General features: G+C 49.2%; 1 protein-coding gene across 5 annotated transcripts in view; it reads right to left on the bottom strand.

Annotated features, from left to right (window-relative positions):
- The window catches only part of ENG (endoglin), a 76097-nt gene that overhangs the window by 38193 nt on the left and 16985 nt on the right, over positions 1-20919 (bottom strand). For all 5 annotated transcript variants that reach the window (XM_006119000.5, XM_075905244.2, XM_006118998.5 and 2 more), the window contains exon 2: positions 15264-15412. In XM_006119000.5, the coding sequence (XP_006119062.3) occupies positions 15264-15412 (149 nt within the window). The remainder of the gene's footprint in view (positions 1-15263; positions 15413-20919) is intronic.

Raw genomic sequence — 20919 nt, 5'->3', positions numbered from 1 at the left:
ACAGGGATAACAACCCAGCCCTGCCTCCTGCGGGTTTGGGAAGATAAATACACCCAAGATGGCAAGATGCTCAGGCAATGCAGTAATGGGGCCAAGTGAGTACCTGAGCCAAATACTTAGAAGTCAGCTTAGTGGAATGGCAAGAAAGGAAACGTTTCATGGGTGGGTGAGGGTCTGTGGCCTGTAACATGCAGGAGAGCAGACTAGATGATCATAATCGTCTTCTCTGGCCTTAAAGTCTATGGGCTTGTCTCTACTGTGGGGTGGATTGAAGCTGCAGTGATTGATCCACAAGATCCACTAAATCGACTGCCCATCACTCTCTCATCAACTCTGGAATTCCACCAGAACAGGAGTCAACAGGAGAACTTTTTCTGTCCAACCCCCTACAGTCTGGCCTCTGTGGTGAGCAGATCTAAGCCAGGGCTACTCAACTTTTGAAGCCCGGGGGGCCACAATGATACTCACAGCATATGCCAATGGCCACAACTTAAGTGTGGTTGCATATACATGTAAATATTTATGCAAATATATGCAAATAGCTTCTTAATTCACTGAAGGGCATGAATACAAAGCACTTTCCACAATACCCCAGTGCTCCTGGCACCTCCTCCCTTTGGTTTAGAAACGCCAACACCCTGTACCCATCTGTTCCAGCCAGCCCGTCCACTTGCATCTTTCAATGCTCACCCCACCTGGAAGATGCCTCGCCAGCGTGGAGAGTGTTCCCAGTGGAGACCATGTTCAAAGGATGTTGAGTCCCACATAAACCCAAACTGCACCATGGGCCGCAAACAAGCAGGTGTTGAGTAGCCCTGATCTAACCTATGTCTATTTGAGTTACACGACTAACGCAACTCAAATTGCACGGCTTAGATTGACCTGTCCTTGTAGTGTAGCTCTGCCCTAGGAGTCTACCAGACTTGAATACCCATGGCCCAAAGCACCATCCCAATGATCAATGGGCTGCTGAAACAGATGCCACATGCCACTTCTATACTACCCAGACCTCTGAAGAGCCTCCTGCAACGCATCACCTTGCAGGCTAGTAAGAGTCAGCGGGGTTGACAGCCACCGTGAGCCCTGGGGCAGGGTGGGGGCAGCTCTCTGCTCCTGGAAGGGGCAGGGTCGAGGACAGTCAGCCCTTAGCACCACTTGGACCACAGCACTGGGCCCCTCCTTCCAGTCCTCAAAATTGCGCAAAGCAGCAGTAGCGGTGGTGATTAGGGTTGCCAGATGGTTGAAACAAAAATACCAAATATCGCCCCCCCCCAAAAAATGGGGAAAAATTCTGTTGAAGGGGAAAAAAAAAAGGGGGGGGGGGAGACCAAAGTTGTTGAGCAGCAAAAAAAAAAAACCAACAAAAAAAAACCCTCCAAGGACTTAGTAAGCTAAAAAATTAAAATAAAACAGCATTAAAATAGCATGTCCCCTTTAAGCACAGGGATAGGAACAGGGGAATGGTTGAGCATTAAGACTTCCCCTAGCTCTTTTGGCCAGCAGCCATTTTGTCCTGCCAGCCTTGGGGAACCAGGTAAACATGGGGGCTGCGGTCGGGGTGGGGGTGGAGGTGTTGGGGGCAAGAAGGGGATTCGGGGGTGGGGGGAGCGGCGAGGCTGGGCACTGAGTGTTTGTAGGGTTGCCAGGTGCCCAGCGTTTTTGCCTCCTGGCTGGGGAAAAATTCAGAAAATACCAGACATCTCAGGTGTCCAATATTCTCTGCATTTTTTTACCGGACAGGAGCCGAAAATACCGGACTGTCCGGGTGAATACTCGGCAACCCCAGGAGCTCTGGGCTCCTTTGAATGGCTGGGTCCTGGGGCATTTGCACCCTTTGCCCCCCTAAGTGGCTGGCCTGGTAAAAGCTGTGTCACCCACAGGCTAACAGGGTCAGACCCTCAGCTAGTACAAATCAGCATCACTCTGCTGAAGATTAAGCTCCCCTGATTTCAGCCATCTGAGGGCCTAACCCGGGGCTGAAGTGCAGTCAGCGATCCCTTTCATGATGGCATCCCTGAAGTCAGGGTGGTGACCTCAGTTAGCCCAGGCTGTGTGAGTTAGCCTGGGATCGTAGCCTGTAGGGCTGAGGCCTGCTTCTCTTTATGTAAAAATGTGTTGAAAATGTAAGTAGGCCCCAAAATCTGTTTCCTCAGAATAGATGTGTCAGCAGCCAAGCAAGTTTGGTAAAACATGAGTAAAGTCAAGTAAGACAATTCAGTTAGGGCATAACCCGAGGTCCTGTTGTTTTAGGCCTAACTTGTTTTTACAAATGTTATTCAATAAAATGTTTATGTTTGGGGAAATGTTATCTATGTTGATTGTTATTGGTGTGGCATTTATACAAATGTCAGTTCTAATTATGCTTAATGTTAACTAGACAATAAAGAAGTAGAAAATATTAAATTATGGTCTTCAAAGTACAGATATGGTAAAAAGTAGATTTAATGTTAATTAATGATGAGATGTTGTTATAATTGTTTAGTCAAAGGGTAGCAGACTAAATTTAACTTGGGCACATCCATCCACCCACCCCCAAAGTACTGTTAGCGAAATGATATCACCCATTCACCTCATGTGGGGAGTACTCACCCCTAAATGCGGCTGCCCTCTTAGAATGTGAGTATCAGTGCAGTGTACAGGTACAGCGCTATGCCTGTTTGTTAACTACCTATTTTATATTAAATAATATTTTTAATTTTATCACTTGTGTTATTTAGTCCACTGCAAAATGAAATTATCTGTAACTCCCCCAGAGGCTCAAAACTTAAAGAATGCTGTTCAATGGCTTCCCTAATCTTTTCAGTCATGTGCAGATTTTTCCCATCCACGTGCAGAATACATTTTTGATGTGCACCAAGGCATACGTGAATGTGCACCACCAGTAGAAACAAAACCCTATCTGGGACATTCCACTCATCAGCTGGGTGGCATTTGAATCTCTCCTAAGTGTCTGCATAGGTGTACAATGATTCTGTTTGGTTTTAGTCCTTATTTTTATATGACTCATTGGGAACACATAAACCACAGGTTACAGGATCCAGGTGAAGCTGACTTTGACTCCCTCAGATAACTGATGGGCAGGATCCCCTGGGATGCTTACATAAAGGGGGAAGGGAGTCCAGGAGAGCTGGCAGTATTTTAAAGAAGCTTTATTAAAGGCACAGGAAGAAACCATCCTGATACGCAGTAAGAAAAGCAAATATGGTAGGCGACTATATTGGCTTACCGGGGACATCCATGGTGAGTTTAAACACAAAAAGGAAGCTTACAAGAGGTGGAAACTTGGACAGATGACTAGGGAGGAGTATAAATATATTGCTTGAGAACGCAGGGGGATAATCAGGAAGGTGAAAGCACAATTGGAATTGCAGCTAGTGAGGAATGTGAAGAGTAACAAGAAAGGTTTCTACAGGCATGTTAGCAATAAGAGGGTGATCAGAGAGCATGTGGGGCCCTTAGTGGATGACGGCGGTAACCTAGTGACAGACGATGTGGGAAAAGCTGAAGTACTCAATGCTTTATTTGCTTTTGTCTTCACAGACAAGGTCCGCTTCCAGACTACTGCACTAGGTAATACAGTATGGGAAGGAGGTGGGCAGCCCTCAGTGGAGAAAGAACAGGTTAAGAATTATTTAGAAAAGCTAGACACACACAAATCCATGGGTTCGGATTTAATGCATCTGAGGGTACTGAAGGAATTGGCAAATGTCATTGCAGAGCCTTTGGCCATTATCTTTGAAAACTCATGGAGATCGGGAGAGATCCCGGATGATTGGAAAAAGGCAAATGTAGTACCCATCTTAAAAAAGGGAAGAAGGACAATCCAGGGAACTACAGACTAGTTAGTCATACCTCAGTCATTGGAAAAATCATGGAGGGGATCCTCAAGGAATCCATTTTGAAGCACTTAGAAGAGGGAAAAGTGATCAGGAATATTCAACATGGATTCACCAAGGGCAAATCATGCCTGACCAATCTGATTAGCTTCTATGATGAGGTAACTGGCTCTGTGGACATGGGAAAGTCAGTGGATGCGATATACCTTGATTTTAGCAAAGCTTTTGATATGGTCTCCCACAATATTCTTGCCAGCAAGTTAAGGGAGTATGGTTTGGATAAATGGATAGGAAGCTGGCTAGATTGTCAGGCCCAATGGATAGTGATCAACAGCTCCATGTCAGGTTGGCAGTTGCTTTCTAGTGGAGTGTCCCACGGATCAGTTCTAGGGCCAGTTTTGTTCAACATCTTAATTAATGACCTGGATGAGGGGATGGATTGCACCCTCAGCGAGTTCGCAGATGACACTAAGCTAGGGGGAGAGGTAGATACACTGGAGGGCAGAGATAGGGTCCAGAGTGACCTAGACAGAGTAGAGGATTGGGCCAAAAAAAATATGATAAGGTTCAACAAGGACAAGTACAGAGTCCTGCACTTGGGATGGAAGAATCCCAAGCATTGTTACAGGCTGGAGACTGAATGGCTAAGTAGCAATTTGACAGAAAAGGACCTGGGGATTACAGTGGATGAGAAGCTGGATATGAGTCAACAGTTTGTCCTTGTAGCCAAGAAGGTGAATAGAATATTAGGGTGCATTAGGAGGAGCATTGCCAGCAGATCTAGAGAAGTGATTATTCCCCTTTTTGCGGCTCTGGTGAGGCCACATCTGGAGTACTGTATTCAGTTCTGGACCACCCTCTATAGAAAGGATGTGGACGCATTGGAGAGGGTCCAGCAGAGGGCAATCAAAATGGTTAGGGGGCTGGAGCATATGACATATGAGGGAGGCTGAGGGATTTGGGCTTATTTAGTCTGCAGAAGAGAAGAGTGAGGGGGGATTTGATAGCAGCCTTCAACTTCCTGAGGGGCGGTTCCAAAGAGGATGGAGAGAGGCTGTTCTCAGTAGTGATGGATGGCAGAACGAGGAGCAATGGTCACAAGTTGCAGCAGGGGAGGTCTAGTTGGATATTAGGAAAACTATTTCACTAGGAATGTGGTGAAGCACTGAAATGGGTTATCTAGGGCAGTGGTGGAATCTCCATCCCTAGAGGTTTTTAAATCTCGGCTTGACAAAGCCCTAGCTGGGTTGATTTAGTTGGGATTGGTCCTGCCTTGGGCAGGGGGCTGGACACAATGAGCTCTTGAGGTCTCTTCCAGCAGTAGGATTCTATGACATGCAGGAGCTTGGAACAGAAAGCATCCCTGTATTTACCAGGGATGTAAAATCCTATTTAATTAGTTAATCAATTAAACATTACGTTTAACAGTTTAACAGTTTAACTCAAGTGGTCACCAGTTCTTGCACAGGAGGGCTTATCCCTGAGTGGGAGCGTGAAAGTATTTGCGCAAGAAGCACTGATTTTGTACATTACAAAGTCAGTGCTCTTGTGCAAATTCAAGCGGCCAGTGTAGACAGCTGGCAAGTTTTTGCGCAAAAGCAGATGCTTTTGCGCAAAATCTTGCCAGTCTAGATGCATCCATGGGGTAAAGAAGAGCATGAAGCCTCCTTCCCCATCAGACTCCATGTTGCCTTCCTGACTGCATGATAAACTTTCCTTTGAGGAGTAGCCTCTTTCAGAGGAATCCATTGTGAAGGTTCACTGGGCTATCCAAAAAAGTGACAGAGAACCCCAACTTCTCTCTTTTACCCAAGAAGACAAAGGCACCAGCACTGTGGACCTTGGGGAGAGATCCTGATCATGGGTAGGGTAAGTCACCAACTTTTTGGGAAAATAACAAACTGTTGAATCTTGACTCCTTCACGGAGCAGTGAGCCAATATCGTTTGGAACTATCGGAGAGGGCTGGACATTGCAGAACAGACATTTTGGGGAAAATCCAGGACTGGAAGTGTGTTAGTCACCCTGCAATAGTAACCAAGGCTGGTGGAAGCCATAGTGTGGATGAGGGGCTGCAGACATGCTGCGGGAGTCACACTGCTGAGGCAGTCCTGTCTAACACACGGACACTACAGCCCTGCATGCTGGTGAGCGAGTTGTGAGAGGCCCAAGTTGAGAGCAGGGCTGACAAGAGACTTTGCTAGCCTCTTCCAGTCAGCCCTTCAGTGCCACCTGGGCCAGAAGGTGTGCGCTGCCGAGGGCTCTGGGAGTGATTTAAAGGGGCCAGGACTTTGGCTGCTACCGAGGTAGTAACAGCTGGGAGCCCTGGGCCTTTTTAAATTGCCGGGTGTTGGGGCAGCCGCCCCTCTTCCCCTGTCAGCATCTCTGGTTGGGAGCAACAACAGCAAAACATTCTGAGGCACTCAACGTTATGGGACAGGCGATGAGCCCTTACTGGGCTGGATTGCACCTGAATAGGTGAGACGTCCGTACAGATTCTGTACAGCTGGGCTCAGTCTTTTCACTACTATGTGGGACTTGCTCTAAGGGCTGCTGATCGAATTGTTTGGTTGTAGGCTGCCCACAGGTGAAAACGGACAGAAATAAAACCACTTGGTCTGTATATTACGTCCACACCAGCTTCCCTGTTGCACTGTTCGATTCTTCTCAGTGCCCAAAACCCAAACGGCCTCTGGACCCAAAAAGAATAACGGAAATCTGTGGGCAAGATCCTCAGCTGCTATAAAATGATGCAGCTGTATTGGCTGTAGCAGAGGAATTGCCTCAGCAGGCCCACTGATGGGGGGACGGGCTGGTGATTCTAAGGGGCCCGGGCACCACCACTGCTCCTGTGTCAGTCAGAGCTCCGGCCCCCTTTCAATTGCCTCTGGAGCACTGCTCCACCGCTCCACGCAGCTCTGAGGCTTGGTGGGGGGCATATGCCACAGTCTGGGAAGTGCCCCTTCTGGCTGAGGCCACACCCCTTCTGAGGGCATGGAGCCAGCCCCCCACACTCCACCTTGCGCTGGGGCCCAGGGTGGCTCTCGGCCTCGCTGTGGCTCAGCATCCACCAATGGCTGAGGTTCCACAGAAAGCTGAGCGAAGGGGAGAAGCCCAGCAGTCCTCCTCCCCCTGGACACAGTAAGGAATGTGAATATCACGCCCAGTCCTTGGAGGCAGAGTTAAAGAGGAAACAGAAAAGCCTGGAGCCCTACCCTTCTCTTGGCACTTTGCATTTGTTTGCACATAACTGTGAAGCTGGGATGCTTTTTGGTCTCTGGAATTCTCAAGCTCCGTCGGTATGCAGAGACTATTGTTATTGTTACTGTTTATTATTCGCATTACTGTAGCGCCGAGCCGTTCTTAGCATGGACCAGGACCCCCCTGAGCAAGGTGCTGTATAAACAAGGAACAAAACACTGTTGTGTTCTTGAAGCGGGTGTGCCCAGGAGTGGAGGAATCACGCACCATGCTTGCTTGCTCTCCAAGGCTACACCTATACTGCAAGCCTCTTGTGGAAGAGCAAATACAAATGGAGCTATTTCTGAATCTAACACCCATACACTTTGCTCATTGTTCATGTTTGTTTAGGACAAAAGGAAAAACAGACGATTTAGAGAGCACCATTAGCACAAGCAGCCCTTTCTCAGCACACCAAGAAAAGGAAAATTACTGCCTAACTCAACGCAAATGATACATGAGCAGATGCAGAAGTGGGAACAGATGACAGAACACTGCTAGAGAGAACCAGTTCTGGGTAGGAATTCAGGAGAAAAGCAGGTAGGAAGGAAGGATGTGAAAGGAGAGGTTGCTTATGGTAACTCCAAATATCTTTTAAACATCCAGTGATCTTGTACTATGGATCCAGAGAGATTTCGCTGTCACCACAATTCTGGAAAATCTTCCATTTCCTGCAGGCAACAGACTGTCCCTTCCAGCCATGCCCCGAACAAGCAGAACTTACGAGTGCCAATTCCACAGAGTCTGTAGTTTTCTACCAAATCTAAATGAAACGAAATTTCACTCTGGCTGGATTGAGTCTGGGGACTACCTGCTTCAAAACATAGAAAGGGATCACGTAAGCTAAAGGACCGACTCTGTTAGCTGGGGGCAGCAGCAGGCAGACCGCGACTGAGCATCAGCTACACAGGGGAAGATGTAACATGTGTGGTCAGCATGCCACAAACTTAAGAAAACCCCACACAGGCAGAAATACTGTTTCCATTTTTTTTGGCGCGAAGAGCCAGTAGAGCACGAAAAAAGAGCTGTTACCCTGTCACCCGAGATTTGGAGAGTTGTCTCTTCACAGATGGTCTAGAGAATAGTGGGAGAACTTACACCTCCAAAGGCTAGAGCAGGTGAAGGGCTATATAAAGCCCTGCATGGATACAAAAATGTGGATCTAGGCTCAACTCATCATCCAATTCACAGTCTATGAGCTGGATTTTACACAGCAAGCCATCTGGAGGGGAGGGAGCACAAATGAGTGAGAAGGGGGCAGGGTAGAACAGGGTAGAGGCAGGCAGCACGAAAGCAGGAACAGGGGGTAAGGAGCAGCAGGGTCCCAGACCTGGGGCTCTGCAGGTCAGTGCTCACCAGCCCGGGGGAAGGGAAGCTGGACATGATCATGGAGAGCAGCTTGGGTCAAAGTACTGAAGTGCACTGGGACATTTTAAGCCAAAATTCAAAGGTTTTGCCCAGGTTCATTTCTCTTTCTCTCATTGGCATTATGCTCCTTATAACCCAGTCTCTCTTAGGTTTTTATTGATTACAACAATGTTCCCCAGCAACTAGGCTTGATAATGACTTGCTATCTTCCACAGCAAGATAGTGACCCTGCTCATATTGTAGGATCAACATCTGCCTTTTCACTTAGTAACAGCCAATCCAAGGTCCTTGTCAAGACTGTTCCCCACTCTGGCATGATGAATGCAGAAGTGTGTGGGGGGGGGGGGCCCACAAAAGCACCCCAAAACCTGATCTCTACAGGCTTTGGTACAAAAACGTCCCCCCCAGATCCTAATACCCGGATTTTGGGAAATAAAAACCGCTGCAACCATCCAAGCATTCCAAGAAAAAAACCAGGGAAGAGATTACTTGGGAAATCTCCTCTCTAAAACCTCAGGGGTACCTCAAGTTCATTTCCCTGCAGAGCTTGAAAAAGAAAAGAGCTGCAGTCTGTGGTAGCTGCCCCCTCGTCGGAGGCATGCAGATACCCACAGACAGATTTTTCAGGACACAGAAATGAGCCAATACCAGGTTAATAAAAAAAAACTTTTTTATTATCAAAACAAAACCATAGTTGCCAGTATAGTGATTAGATTAAAAAGAGCCACCAATTAATATACTCGCGGGGGATCCTCCCATGGGCTCAAATTTTAGTTACAAAAGATAGGAAAAACCCACTTTTAACAGCACAGACATCATTTCCACATTCTCAGACCAGGAAGACAATAAAGCCTGATGGGTTAACTAACTTTGCCCTACTTACATATTTTGAGGAGACTTTTCTTGGAGGGAGACAGGCCTTTCCATCTCCCTGTTACTTGCAAGAAACTCACTCTGACAAAGGAGGGAAAAGTTAAAAATCCCTTTGTCCCAGTTTGAAATCCCCACCTGCATTGTTATTGGCTTACCAGATACCTGGCTAGGTACAGGGGACATAGTTAACCCTTAGTCCCCAGGTGCTGGCCAGTCCTCATGGTTATGACAGTCCTTATTCCATAGCTGTGGCAAACACATGACTTCAGAGCCACAGTAGTGACATCAGTGGGGCTGACAGACTGGCTGGGTCTCTGGGCAAGGGGGAGTGGCTTTGCACCCCTGGAAGGGGTGAGGCCTCAGATGGAAAGGGCGGAGGCTTGGGTGGAAGGGCAAGGGTGCCATTTTGGGGGCTGAGTTTGAACTCCTAGATTTCATACTTGAGGTCTGATTAAAGCCCAGGCTCTGACTCCAGAGGCAGTTCTTAAATGCAACAGAGTTTGAACTGCTTGCAGCTTTGCCTTGGCGACAGAGCATTTGTTGTAAAAAGAAAGAGGCAGGTGATTAAGAATGACAAAAGGCTGGGTTATAACAAAACATTGCCAGGTACACTTAAAAGATAGGAAAAGAGTAGGAATGAGTGTTGTGCTGCAGGGATCTGTATTTGGAGTACTGATGTTAAACATCTCAAAATATCTTGAAAAAGGGTAAACAGTGACTAATCCAAAGCTGATAGAAAAGAGTTATAAAGGGATCTCACAAAACCGGGTGACGGGCAAAACAAGGGCAGATGGAATTCAATGTGAATAAGTGCCAAGTAATGCACCTGGGAAAATATAATCCTAATGATACATACAAACACGATGGAGTCTAAAATAGCTGTTTCCATTCAAGAAAGATCTTGGAATCATTGTGGATAGTTCCCTGAAAACATCTGCTTAATGTGCAGTGACAGTCTAAAATCTAAAAAGCTAACAGAATATCAGGAATCATTAGGAAAGGAATAGATGATAAGACAGAAAATATTATATTGCCTCTATATAAGTCATTGTATGCCCACATCTTAAATACTGCATGCAGATCTGGTCACTCCATCTAATATATATATATATTGGATTTGGAAAAGGTACAGAAAGGGCAACAGAAAAGATTAGGGGTGAGGAACAGCTTCCATATGAAGGGAGATTAACAAGACTGGGACTTTTCAGTTTGGAAAAGAAATGACTAAAAGGTTGAGGGATATGTTAGCTGTCTAGAAAATCATGAATGGAATAGAGGCAAGGACAAACTGAGGTACAAAGTCTCTTTTTTTCTCCTAGAGGGCACCCTACCACTTGAGGGTTGAGATGTATTAGCAGGGCAGTTTGTGATGGAAGCTGTACCAGTTAGCAGGATAAATACAGGACTTCAGCAATCAGGGCTGTCTCTCCGACACCCTTCATCAACATTAAATTCACCTGCAGAAAGGGTGTGTGGATCCTGGTTTATTAGATGTGGCTGATTTTGGTGAATGAGTTTTGACAGAGGGCCTGTTTTACCTAAGGACACAGGAGAAGAAGCCACTCACACACAGACTGGCAATCCAGTCAGGCTGACAACCTGTCTGCCAGCAACCAATGCGGGATGCTTTAAGCCCTGTTCTGTGACTTTGTAGACACAGTCACCTCCACTGCTTACAAGTACAGTCTGTGTCCACACCGCAGCTTTCTGCCATTGCAGTTGTGTTTGCACGGCTACGCGTATCGCCCCTTTGGACTGCGTTTGTATAAGGGCGGGCACAGAGCTGCAGCTGAGGGAGCGCACGGGAGATGTGCACACAAAGCAACACGAGCAGCATGCACATCACGCCGAGAGCCAGCAGGAAAGAGGCTCAGTGAAACAAGTCACAGAGGCCTGCGGGGGGACCCATCTGAACTGAAGAAAAACCCAGCGTGTCAGACTGCTTAGAGCAGTGGTTCTCAAACATTTTGGCTTATGGACCACCTAACAATGTAAACCTTTCCATGGACCACCAGTGCTAATGGAAACTCACCGTTAATTACGTAATTACCCTTGAGCCATTTTGCTAATGCTGCAGCTGGGGAGAACGGTTTAATTTACATTATGAAACAGATTAAGCATTTTGACTTTCTCACGTTAGTTTATCAAACTTCATTTTAAATAAAGTAAAATAATAATTTATGTCCAACACAAAAAGGTTTCAATGTTTTCTTTATTTATGGCAAGGGTCAGGGACCACTGACCCACAGAAAAATCATCTGGGGACCACACAAAAAAATCCGCCAAAGAACCCCAATGCTCTCTGACATGGCCTCCAATTGAGACACCGCACTCTACTTGCACTCCAGTACCATGGGTGAGGGGAAGAGACAGGGAGGACTGAGGTTCAGGGCTTCCCATAGGCCAGATTTACTTGTGGATCCCCTTAGGCTCTGGACTAGGGACAAAAATGAGGGGTTCCGTGTGATAGGGCTGCCAGCGAGTAGGATAGGGATGGGGTTTGGGATCTGCATGGGACGTAGGGTGCAAAAGCAGGCTGAGAATAGGGTGTCTGGCCAGGAAGAAGGGTGCAGGAGCAAGGGAGGGTGCAGAGTATGGCCAGGAGGGAGGGGGCCATTGACACAGCTGCTGTTCCTGATCCTCACACTGGGAAGGGGACACCCCAATGTACTGAGATCCCCACAACTCAAACTCCCACAGTTACCTGTCCTCCCCCCACACTTCACGTAGAGACAGGCCCGGCCACAGAGTGAGCAAGTGAGCAGCCGGGTGGGCCGGGCCCTAGGCAACTGCCTTGCTTGCCTTGCCCAAAGGCCAGGCCTGCATAGAGATCCCCAAAGCTACCCCCTCACCTACTAAGAGATCCCTACAGATAACCCCCTCATTCACCGAGCTCTCCTGCCCTGTCCACGCCCCCATGCCCAGCCGACATGGCTCCCTCCTGTCTGTCTCCCAACCACGTGCAGGGGCGGAGCAGGCAAGGTCTATGCAAACACCAGCAGGGCACAGGGCTCGGCACTCTTAAGCCATCCCGGCAGAAAGCCCCATGTTCCCGGAGCTCCCGCCTTTGCATGGGACGGGGTGGGGCTGGGAGTTAAGTGAGTTGTCCAGTCTGGGTGCAGGAGGCATTGGGGCCTGCCAGGGTGTCTGGGAAGGGCAGCAACTCCAGCATCTCCCGGAGAAGCCGGGACGAGCCCCTGGGAAGCAGCAGCGGGAAGGCTCCACGCTAGGAAGCGCCGCCGCTCTGAAATCCCCACGCGTCCTGCTCTCACATTTCCAGTGGGAGGGGACAGAGAAGCGGTGAGAAATACCCACCCCGCCCCCCTGCCTGGCGGCCACACTTCTCTGCACCCCAACCTCCCCTCCAAGTCAGGGCTTTCTTCACCCCCCACTGCCTCCTTCAAGTGGGAAGCCAGAGCTGGTGTTGCAGCCTTGCGGCTGCGCGGTAACCACCAGGCTGCAGTGGCAGCAAGGGCTCCCCATTGCATAGGAGGGGGGCTGAGCTCTTGCCAGGGACCACCTGGGGGGTGGCCGCAGGCGGCACTTTGAGAACCACTGATTGAGAAATATCTGGCAGGAGCCCCGAATCTAATTCCTATATCAAGGAAGAAAATTAAATACATATTAGACCCGCTCAGCTCTAATACTAACATCTTGTGGCAAGTCACTTAGGGGACACCAGTTAAGTCTAAAGTTGTAATGTAAATTCTTACTCAGATACTAGAAGTCAGAAGGGACCAGCATGATCGCCTGGTCTGACCTGCACATTGCAGGCCACTGGAATAGGCCCCTAACCTCCCGCTGAGTTCCTGAAGTCCTCAAATCATAGTTACAAGACAGAGTTCTGGAGAACTCACCATTTACACTAGTTTCAACTTGCAAGTGACCTGTGCCCCCTGCTGCTGAGGAAGGTGACCCCTCCCCCCCCCGAGGGTCTCTGCCAATCTGACCTGGGGGAAAATTCCTTCTTCACCCTGTATATGATGACAGACTCTGAGACCCACCAGGCAGATCCCTGGGAAATAATTCTCTTTAGTAACTCGGAGCCCTCCCCGTCTAGGGTCCCAGTTCCAGCCAGTGGGGAGTTTTGCTCCAGGCAGTCGCCAGTGGGCTTCCCGCCATTGCAGGCAGTCCCGTCAGACCATCCCCTCCCTAAACTTCTCAAACTCAGTCTTGAAGCCAGTTAAGTTTTTTGCCCCCGTTGCTCCCCTTAGGAGACAGTTTCAGAACTTCACTCCCGACCGTTAGAAACTTTTGCCTAATGTCAGCCTAAACGTGTTGGCGAATTTATATCCTTTTGTTCAGCGGCTTGACTTAAATAATCCCTCGCCCTCAGGGGTATTTATCCCTCTGATGTATTCATACAGAGCAGTCATTTCTCCCTCAGCCATGTCTTGGTTTGGACCACACAAGCCAAGCTCTTTGAGTCACTTCTCATAAGAGAGGTTTCTCTTAGGGATGTTAACGATCATGTATTTGTGTAAACAAGTAACTGCTGGAAATGTTAGTAGTTACACCAGTGTCCCCAGCGCGGTGCCCGCAGGCATGATGGTGCCCGCCGGGGCAGTTATGTGTGCCCACCTAGTGATCCGGGCCAGCCACAGCCATTCTTGCGCCCCAGGCGCCCAGCACACGTGCAGCCCCCGGGCGCGCGGCACATGCATGGTGTCGCCCCGGGCGTGTGGTGCATGCGTGGCCCCCGCCCCCAGGCGCCCATCAGCCTCGAAAGGTTGGGGACCACTGAGTCACACGCTTACACGCAGGGGGTGATGAAGAGGCAGCAGGAGGGGCAGGCGGCTCAGCGGGAGCCAATATGTGTGAGGAGCCAGCTTGAAAGCTGCTTCCTGCATGTTCCAGCTCCCACTTGTCCCCCTCCCTGCCCTGTGGGGGGCAGCTCCACAGAAGCTGGCACACAAGGAAAGCCAGCTTAAAAGCCAGCTTCCCAGCACATGCTTTTAAGTTGGCTTCCCCCTTCCTGCCTGCCCCCCATGCTGCCTCTGTGGAAGGTAGCAAGGGGGCCAGGCAGCTCTCTGGAGCTGGCTCCCCACATGTACCGGCTCCCAATGTGTACGAAGGCAGCAAGGGGGGTGCATGTAGTCATTAGGATTAACTGAGAAGCCCAGGCTTGTTGGTTAATCATGTAATCGACTCCACGCTAACAGCCCTAGGTTTTCTTCCCAGTAACCCTTCTCTGCAACTGTAGAAAAATCCTTCATTAGGCTGCTTACCTGTTGTAGTTCACCAGGCTTGGAACAGATCCCTTAAGGAAACACCCTAATAGCCCTTTCTTATCTGAATTGCCTGATACTCTCTGTGTTTATAAACAAAATGCTGCCTCCCTGCCTCCAGGTGCAAGCAGCAGCACCTCTCCAGTCACTGCAGAAAGCAGAACTCCTTACATTGCACCATGACAGCCCGTCTGTGTAAGCCTGGCATTTGGGGGAGCAATAGGGTTGCCAGATGGTTGAAACAAAAATATCAAACACCCCCTCTTCCCCCCCAAAAAAAACACCTGGAAAAAATTCTGTTGAAGGGAAAAAACGGGGGAGACCAAAGTTGTGGAGCAAAAAAAAAAAAAAGCCCCCCCCCCCAAAATTGTACAGGCAGCCTTGGGGAACCAGGTAAGCATGGGTGTGTGTGTGTGGGAGGGAGGAGATGGGTGGGGGGGAGGCCGGGCACTGAGTGTTTGTAGGGTTGCCATGTGCCCGGCATTTTTGCCTCCTGGCCAGGGAAAAATTCAGAGAATACTGGACATCTGAGGTGTGTCTGACTTTTTTTACCAGACAGGAGATGAAAATACCGGACTGTCCGGGTGAATACCGGACAACTGGTAACCCTAGGGAGCAACGTCACTAACCTCCACCCCCCATTAATTCACCTATGGCGCCATATGCCACAGGCAGTGAAAACCTCTCTCCTCCGCCCTCCAGGCCCCATGACAACTGACCTCCTTTATTTTCACTTGGAGAACGTGGACTTCCTGCTGTCCCTCCATGCTGCTGCGACTCACGCAGCCACTCAGGGCTTGGCTGGTCTTGTAAAGCAACTTGTCCTGCGTGGATGGCAGAAATTTGCATTCATCAGCACTCGTGGGACCTAGAGGAGAAGCAATTTAGTGTCAGTCGGGAAGGAGAGAACAGTGGGAATATCTCCCTTGCAGTTGATGGGCAAAACCTTTCATGGGCACTTAAAAAAAACCCCATGAACCACAAAGTTCTGCCAGGCCAAGTGAAGGTGTGAACTGAACACTGATTTGTGGGCAGGCGTGCTCCCCTGCTGACAAAGCAAAACCCTCTGGAGGGGGTGGAAGTACTTTGTCAGTAAAAGTACCCACAAACAGCATTCACACAAGCTGACTGTTAGCGACACCTGGTCACTAAAAGCTGTATAGTGTAGACATACCTAGTGAGAAGAGAGACTTGGGGGGGCAAGGAGCATAGGAGGGTGGGAGAAGAGAGAAGATCCTGGACATCAGGAGTGGAGCAGCAGCACAGAGTGGCCAAGGAGGAGAAGGAGTCAGGGATACAGAGGAAAGAGATCAAAGGGCAACAAGTATTTAGCTAAAAGGAGGGGAGAAGACTGTGGTGCATTGTCCTGCTTACTGGAACATGAGGCTCCTGGGGGCCCTGGCCGTGGCCTGCTCAGGACAGCAAGAAGGGGCTCCAGATGGGGGGCTCAGGGCAGAGCTGAGAGGGGATTTGGGGGCAGAAGTGTCTGAGCACAAGGGGGGCGGGAAGCACTGGGAAGCGCATCTATTAGTTATTAGATGCTACAGAGTAGAAAGGGCTAATGAATCAAAGGGGGAAGGTGCCGTCAGTCCCATGTTCCAAGGGCTTATAACTTCAAGGTTAAAAGTTTGCTTTGGCAGAACACTGAGTCCTGAAGGGTTTGTTTTAGGGCTATAACTATGGAAAGGATTGAGGAAGGAAGGAAGCACAGAAGGAAAGACGAGCTTGAACCATTGGTAGGTTTCTGAAAAGGACATGTCCTCAAACAGCTCTTTGAAAAAGTGACCAAACAGGATTCTTCCTAGGAAGCATCAGCTTGCCATGAATACATCCAGGAGAGGGAGTCCTGCTGTTCTTGCAGCTGGATCGACTTGACAAGGGAGGGCTTTTTAATCTCAAACTATGACCTTTACCACATATTTACAGGCCACTCTCTGTCCATGGTGGAGCCCCACTGACTTTCATCAGGGCCTGTGAGGGCCAACTCTGAGCCTAGCACAAGGGAAAAGCTGCAGAAAAATAATAAGGGTCTCAGAGTGGTTGCTGTTAGTCTGTGTCTGTAAAAACCATGAGGCACCTTAAAGACTAACACATGTATTTGGATATAAGCTTTGGTGGGTCAAAACAACTTGGTCAGATGCACCTGATGAAGAGATTTTGACCCATGAAAGCCTATGTCCAAATACATGCACTAGTCTTTCTGATAGAGAGGAAAGTCCAAGTTAAGACTATGTTTCCTCTTTTGCCCTACACCTGGGGAATAGCCATCAGAGTGCATCGAACCCTGGATTCCCAGCACAAAGAGCACCTCACTACCGCCTGAGCCAAAGCAATAACTCCTTTAGCTGCTGTCTACAGTAAAGTCATATCCAGTCACAGAGCGGGGTAGGCTAATATGCTGAAAAGTGGGTTACGCCAGCATAATGTAGGATTCTGCAAATAATCTCATGAACCAAATGTGCTGCTGTACTTTATATTATTAGAACATAAGAACGGCCGTACTGGGTCAGACCAAAGGTCCATCTAGCCCAGTGTCCTGTCTGCAGACAGTGGCCAGCACCAGGTGTCCCAGAGAGGGTGGACCGAAGACAATGATCAAGCGATTTGTCTCCTGCCATCCCTCTCCAGCCTCTGACAAACAGAGGCCAAAGACACCATTTTATCCCCTGGCTAATAGCCTCTTATGGACCTAACCTCCATGAAATTATCTAGCTTCTCTTTAAACTCTATTACAGTCCTAGCCTTCACAGCCTCCTCTGGCAAGGAGTTCCACAGGTTGACTACACATTCTGGCTGGCGGGGACATTTTGCCCTTTCTGTGTTTGGCAGAGGCCGGGGAAGCATGGGGCTTTAAAGGTGCAGTGACTTTTTTTGTTTTGCTCAACAAGTTTGGTCCTCTGGTTTTTTTTTTTGGTTTTTGATTTGGTTTATTTTGGCTCCACCAATGTTTTTCCCACCATCTTTGGGATTTTTTGTGAAAGTATCTGTCAACCGTAGTAGAAGGGGAAATAGAGATTAAGTGACTTGGCCAAGGTCAACCAACAAGTCTGTGGCAGAATCAGGAACAAAGCCCAGGTCTCCTGAGTCCCAGCACCATGCCTTTGCCTTTTCCAGGGTTCAAATGGAACACAAGTCAGCTAGACTAATTTGGAAAAATGCAACTATAGCAGGACTTGAACCTATAACCTTTGAATAGGTGCCTTTCTTATAGCACTAGCAAGCCCACATGCTACACATTGCACTACAGAGCCTATAGCTGAGGGGTGGAGAGTAGTCTGAACCCCTCTGAACAGGATGCTACTGAGGGACATGGGCCCTGTCCTATGTTTCTATTACTTGACATTATCATTCGGTTCCCTGATTTTCAATCTCTGACCTCACTCTTGCTTTATGTGTTACCCCATATACTCAATTGTGGCCTGGGTTAGAGAGTCTTCCCCCTTAGCCATGAGGGTGAAACTTTAGTTTGCGTGGGCCTGGACCCACCTTTCCCAGATGCCTACTTGGCCACATATCATCCACCCTTCAGCACCCCTATGCATGGGGGTTGAAATCTTAAATCTTATTCAAAGTGAAATTTTACAGGTCAGTCCCAGCCCTACCAAACTGACCATGAATGAATGGTGAGCTCTCAGCCTGCCAGAGCACAGGGAAATATGTGAACCACATACCCCATCTTGCTTCAGGACATGAGAAGACAATTCTCACTGAGGGCAGGAACCCTAGCCCTGCGCCCTCCTACTTAAACACCCAGCATTCCACAACAGGCCAAGTGCTCCATGTTGGGGCTTTATAAAACTTCCTCTGAAGTATCACACGTTGGCCACTGCCCAAGGCAGGAGATTGAACGCATTAAAGCTCTGATCCGGTATGGAAAATGTGATGTCCCTGCTGCAACCAGTTCTTGACAAAATCGTGCTGTATCTTTCACAAACAATTGAGCACAAGAAGCAACATCTCTCTCCCCCCTTCCCCCGTGCACTCCCCCCTCCGGTCTGCAGCACAGCAAGAGGAAATTGGAAAGATCAGAAGCTGTTATTTAAGTCATCCAAAAACCGGGACACGCAACATTGTACAGAAGGGACAATAACAATGTGCAATTAAAAAAAAAACCTAAACAGCAAATCTGTTACTGGAATGCAAGCAGATCTGACTCCGGCTGCCTGCAATGCAGCTGACTGGGGGATTGCCCCATTGAAGGCACTGAGACTTCGTAAGGAGAAAGTTGCTACTCAGCGTGAGTAAAGCTATCAGAATATGGCCCCCCGGCTCTGTTGGACAGAAGCTGACACTACGCCCAGCCAAACCTTGGGAAAACAAACCCACAGCAACATCACTGAAAGTTCAGCTATGTAAATATGGGGGAGGGGAGGTTGGCTATTTTGCATTGACCTTGGAAAAATTTTATCCTGCTAGAGCTGAGAAGTGGGTGGGGACATGGCGAGACACCTCACCTCGCCCACTGAACAGAAGCAGCAGGGACATCAGAGCTCGCTCTGCTAGTCCAACCCAGTGTGCTAAAGCCTCTGACATGCAAGAACAAACAGCTTTCACTGGAAGGAATGAGAATTGTTCAGCTGTGTGTCATAGGCCCTATACTGCTATCAGCTAATGGAGATTCGACTTTGGTACACAGGTCTGGACTAACAGAGCAAGATCTGATGTCCCTGCTGCTTCTGTTAAGTTTCTAGTGGCTCTGGCATTCAGCACCGCAAAAGCTATGAAGTCTTCTGCGGCTACTGATGTTTTACAGCAGCATCTTAATGTAACAAAGAATTGATGGTGTGGACCTGCGACCCCCCCATGAGTCCCTCCATAAAGGGAACCTAATACCAGAGGGTCCCTCCTTTGACAGACCTCCTGAGTTGAGCACGCAGTGGGAGGGGGAATGAGTCTGAAGCAGAGGTGGTGAACCGGGGTCCCGCGACTGGGCCTGGCTGCTCCCTCCAGGGAGTGTTTTCTTTGGAGATGGCCAGCCACTGAAAGGATTTTCATCACTTCCCTCTGGGGACTGCTGCTCACCAGTGGCTCCAGACAACGGCCTGAAGCCGAGGCGTCTGGAGGCAGCGGAGCTGGGCCGGATGCTAGGCCTGGATTGTCCAGACGCCCTGACATTGAAGGGTGGATGACTGGGCGATGGTATCTACAGTTCTAGTGAGTGACAGGAAATAGGTGGCCAGAGCCATGGAAGTGGAAATTTACACACAAGTGTCAGCAGTGCTGCACTGCAGGAGGATGGAGAACAGGCAGGCCCATACGCCAGGGGGTGCGAAGGGTGCGAAAACCCGCCTTGGTCCCCCAAGTAAGTATGCTCTGGCCGACCAGGAGAAGGCAGGGGCTGATTTCCCCGCTTACTTGGGGGATTGTGGGGGTGCGTTCACACCCTTGTGGTCCATATTTACAAAAAAAGCCCCTCCCCCCAAGAAATTCCTGCATACGGGTCTGACAGGAGAGTGGGGGGGGGGGGAGAAGGAGGAGAATAGATAAGGGGGGAAGGTGCAGGGAAGCTGCAAGGTCAGGGCGCAGGTCTTGCAAGTGCAATCCTTTCATTGGCGTATCTGATGAATACACATGCCCTTTGACAGTGTCTAGATCTACAGTTCAACCTGCAGCACACAGGGGGCTGCAGGAACACAGGGCTGCCCAGGCTCTTCCCGGACTGGTGCCAGGGGAACTCCGGCTGCTCCAGGACATGGCTCTGCCCCGGTTGTTCTTGGTCCCAGGCAGGATGGGGATGAAGGTTGAGTTGCTGACTCCTGCTGCTTGCCCTGGCAGCTCCCTGCCCTCAGCTAAGGGCTGCTCTGGCTGTGGTGCTGGGGTCACGCCTGGCTCCTAACTTCCTGCTCCTGAGGTGGGGGTGGAGAGACAGGAGGCACTGATCCAAGCGGCCATTCTCTGGCTTGTGGAAGAGGGACTCTGGGCAGAAGTCTGGCTAGGCTGGCCTGAGGACTGGCCACAGCCCCTGGGAAGCAAGTGGCTTTGGGCCTGGCCAGCCACCCTTCCCCTCAGGGCTGCTCATAGAGCCCTAAGATACATCTAGAGTGTGGGGTTTTTTCGGGATACCAAAAACTCCGCCACGTCCAGGGAACGCATTTATTCTTCCACTTTTTTTTGCAGAAGAGCAGACGCGCTCTTTTGGAAGCCCCTGTCTGCCTCGTTCTATGAGAAGGGATCTTCCGAAAGAGGGGGGGTTTCCGAAATTTGGTCCATTGTAGACTGGCCAAATTTTGGAAAAGCCTCTTCCAGAAAAAAAAAGCAGAAAAAGAGATGCAAATTGCGGTGTGCATTTTGCATACCTTTTTCTGAAAAAAAGTTGTAGTGTAGACATAGCCCTAGGCTCTAACCCTAGAGATCCCACCTACAGCAGCCCTAAGC

This window comes from Pelodiscus sinensis, chromosome 23 (genome assembly GCF_052426305.1).
Source record: "Pelodiscus sinensis isolate ZL-2025 chromosome 23, ASM5242630v1, whole genome shotgun sequence".
Classification (NCBI taxonomy): domain Eukaryota; kingdom Metazoa; phylum Chordata; order Testudines; family Trionychidae; genus Pelodiscus; species Pelodiscus sinensis.
This window is presented reverse-complemented; position numbering and strand designations above follow the sequence as displayed.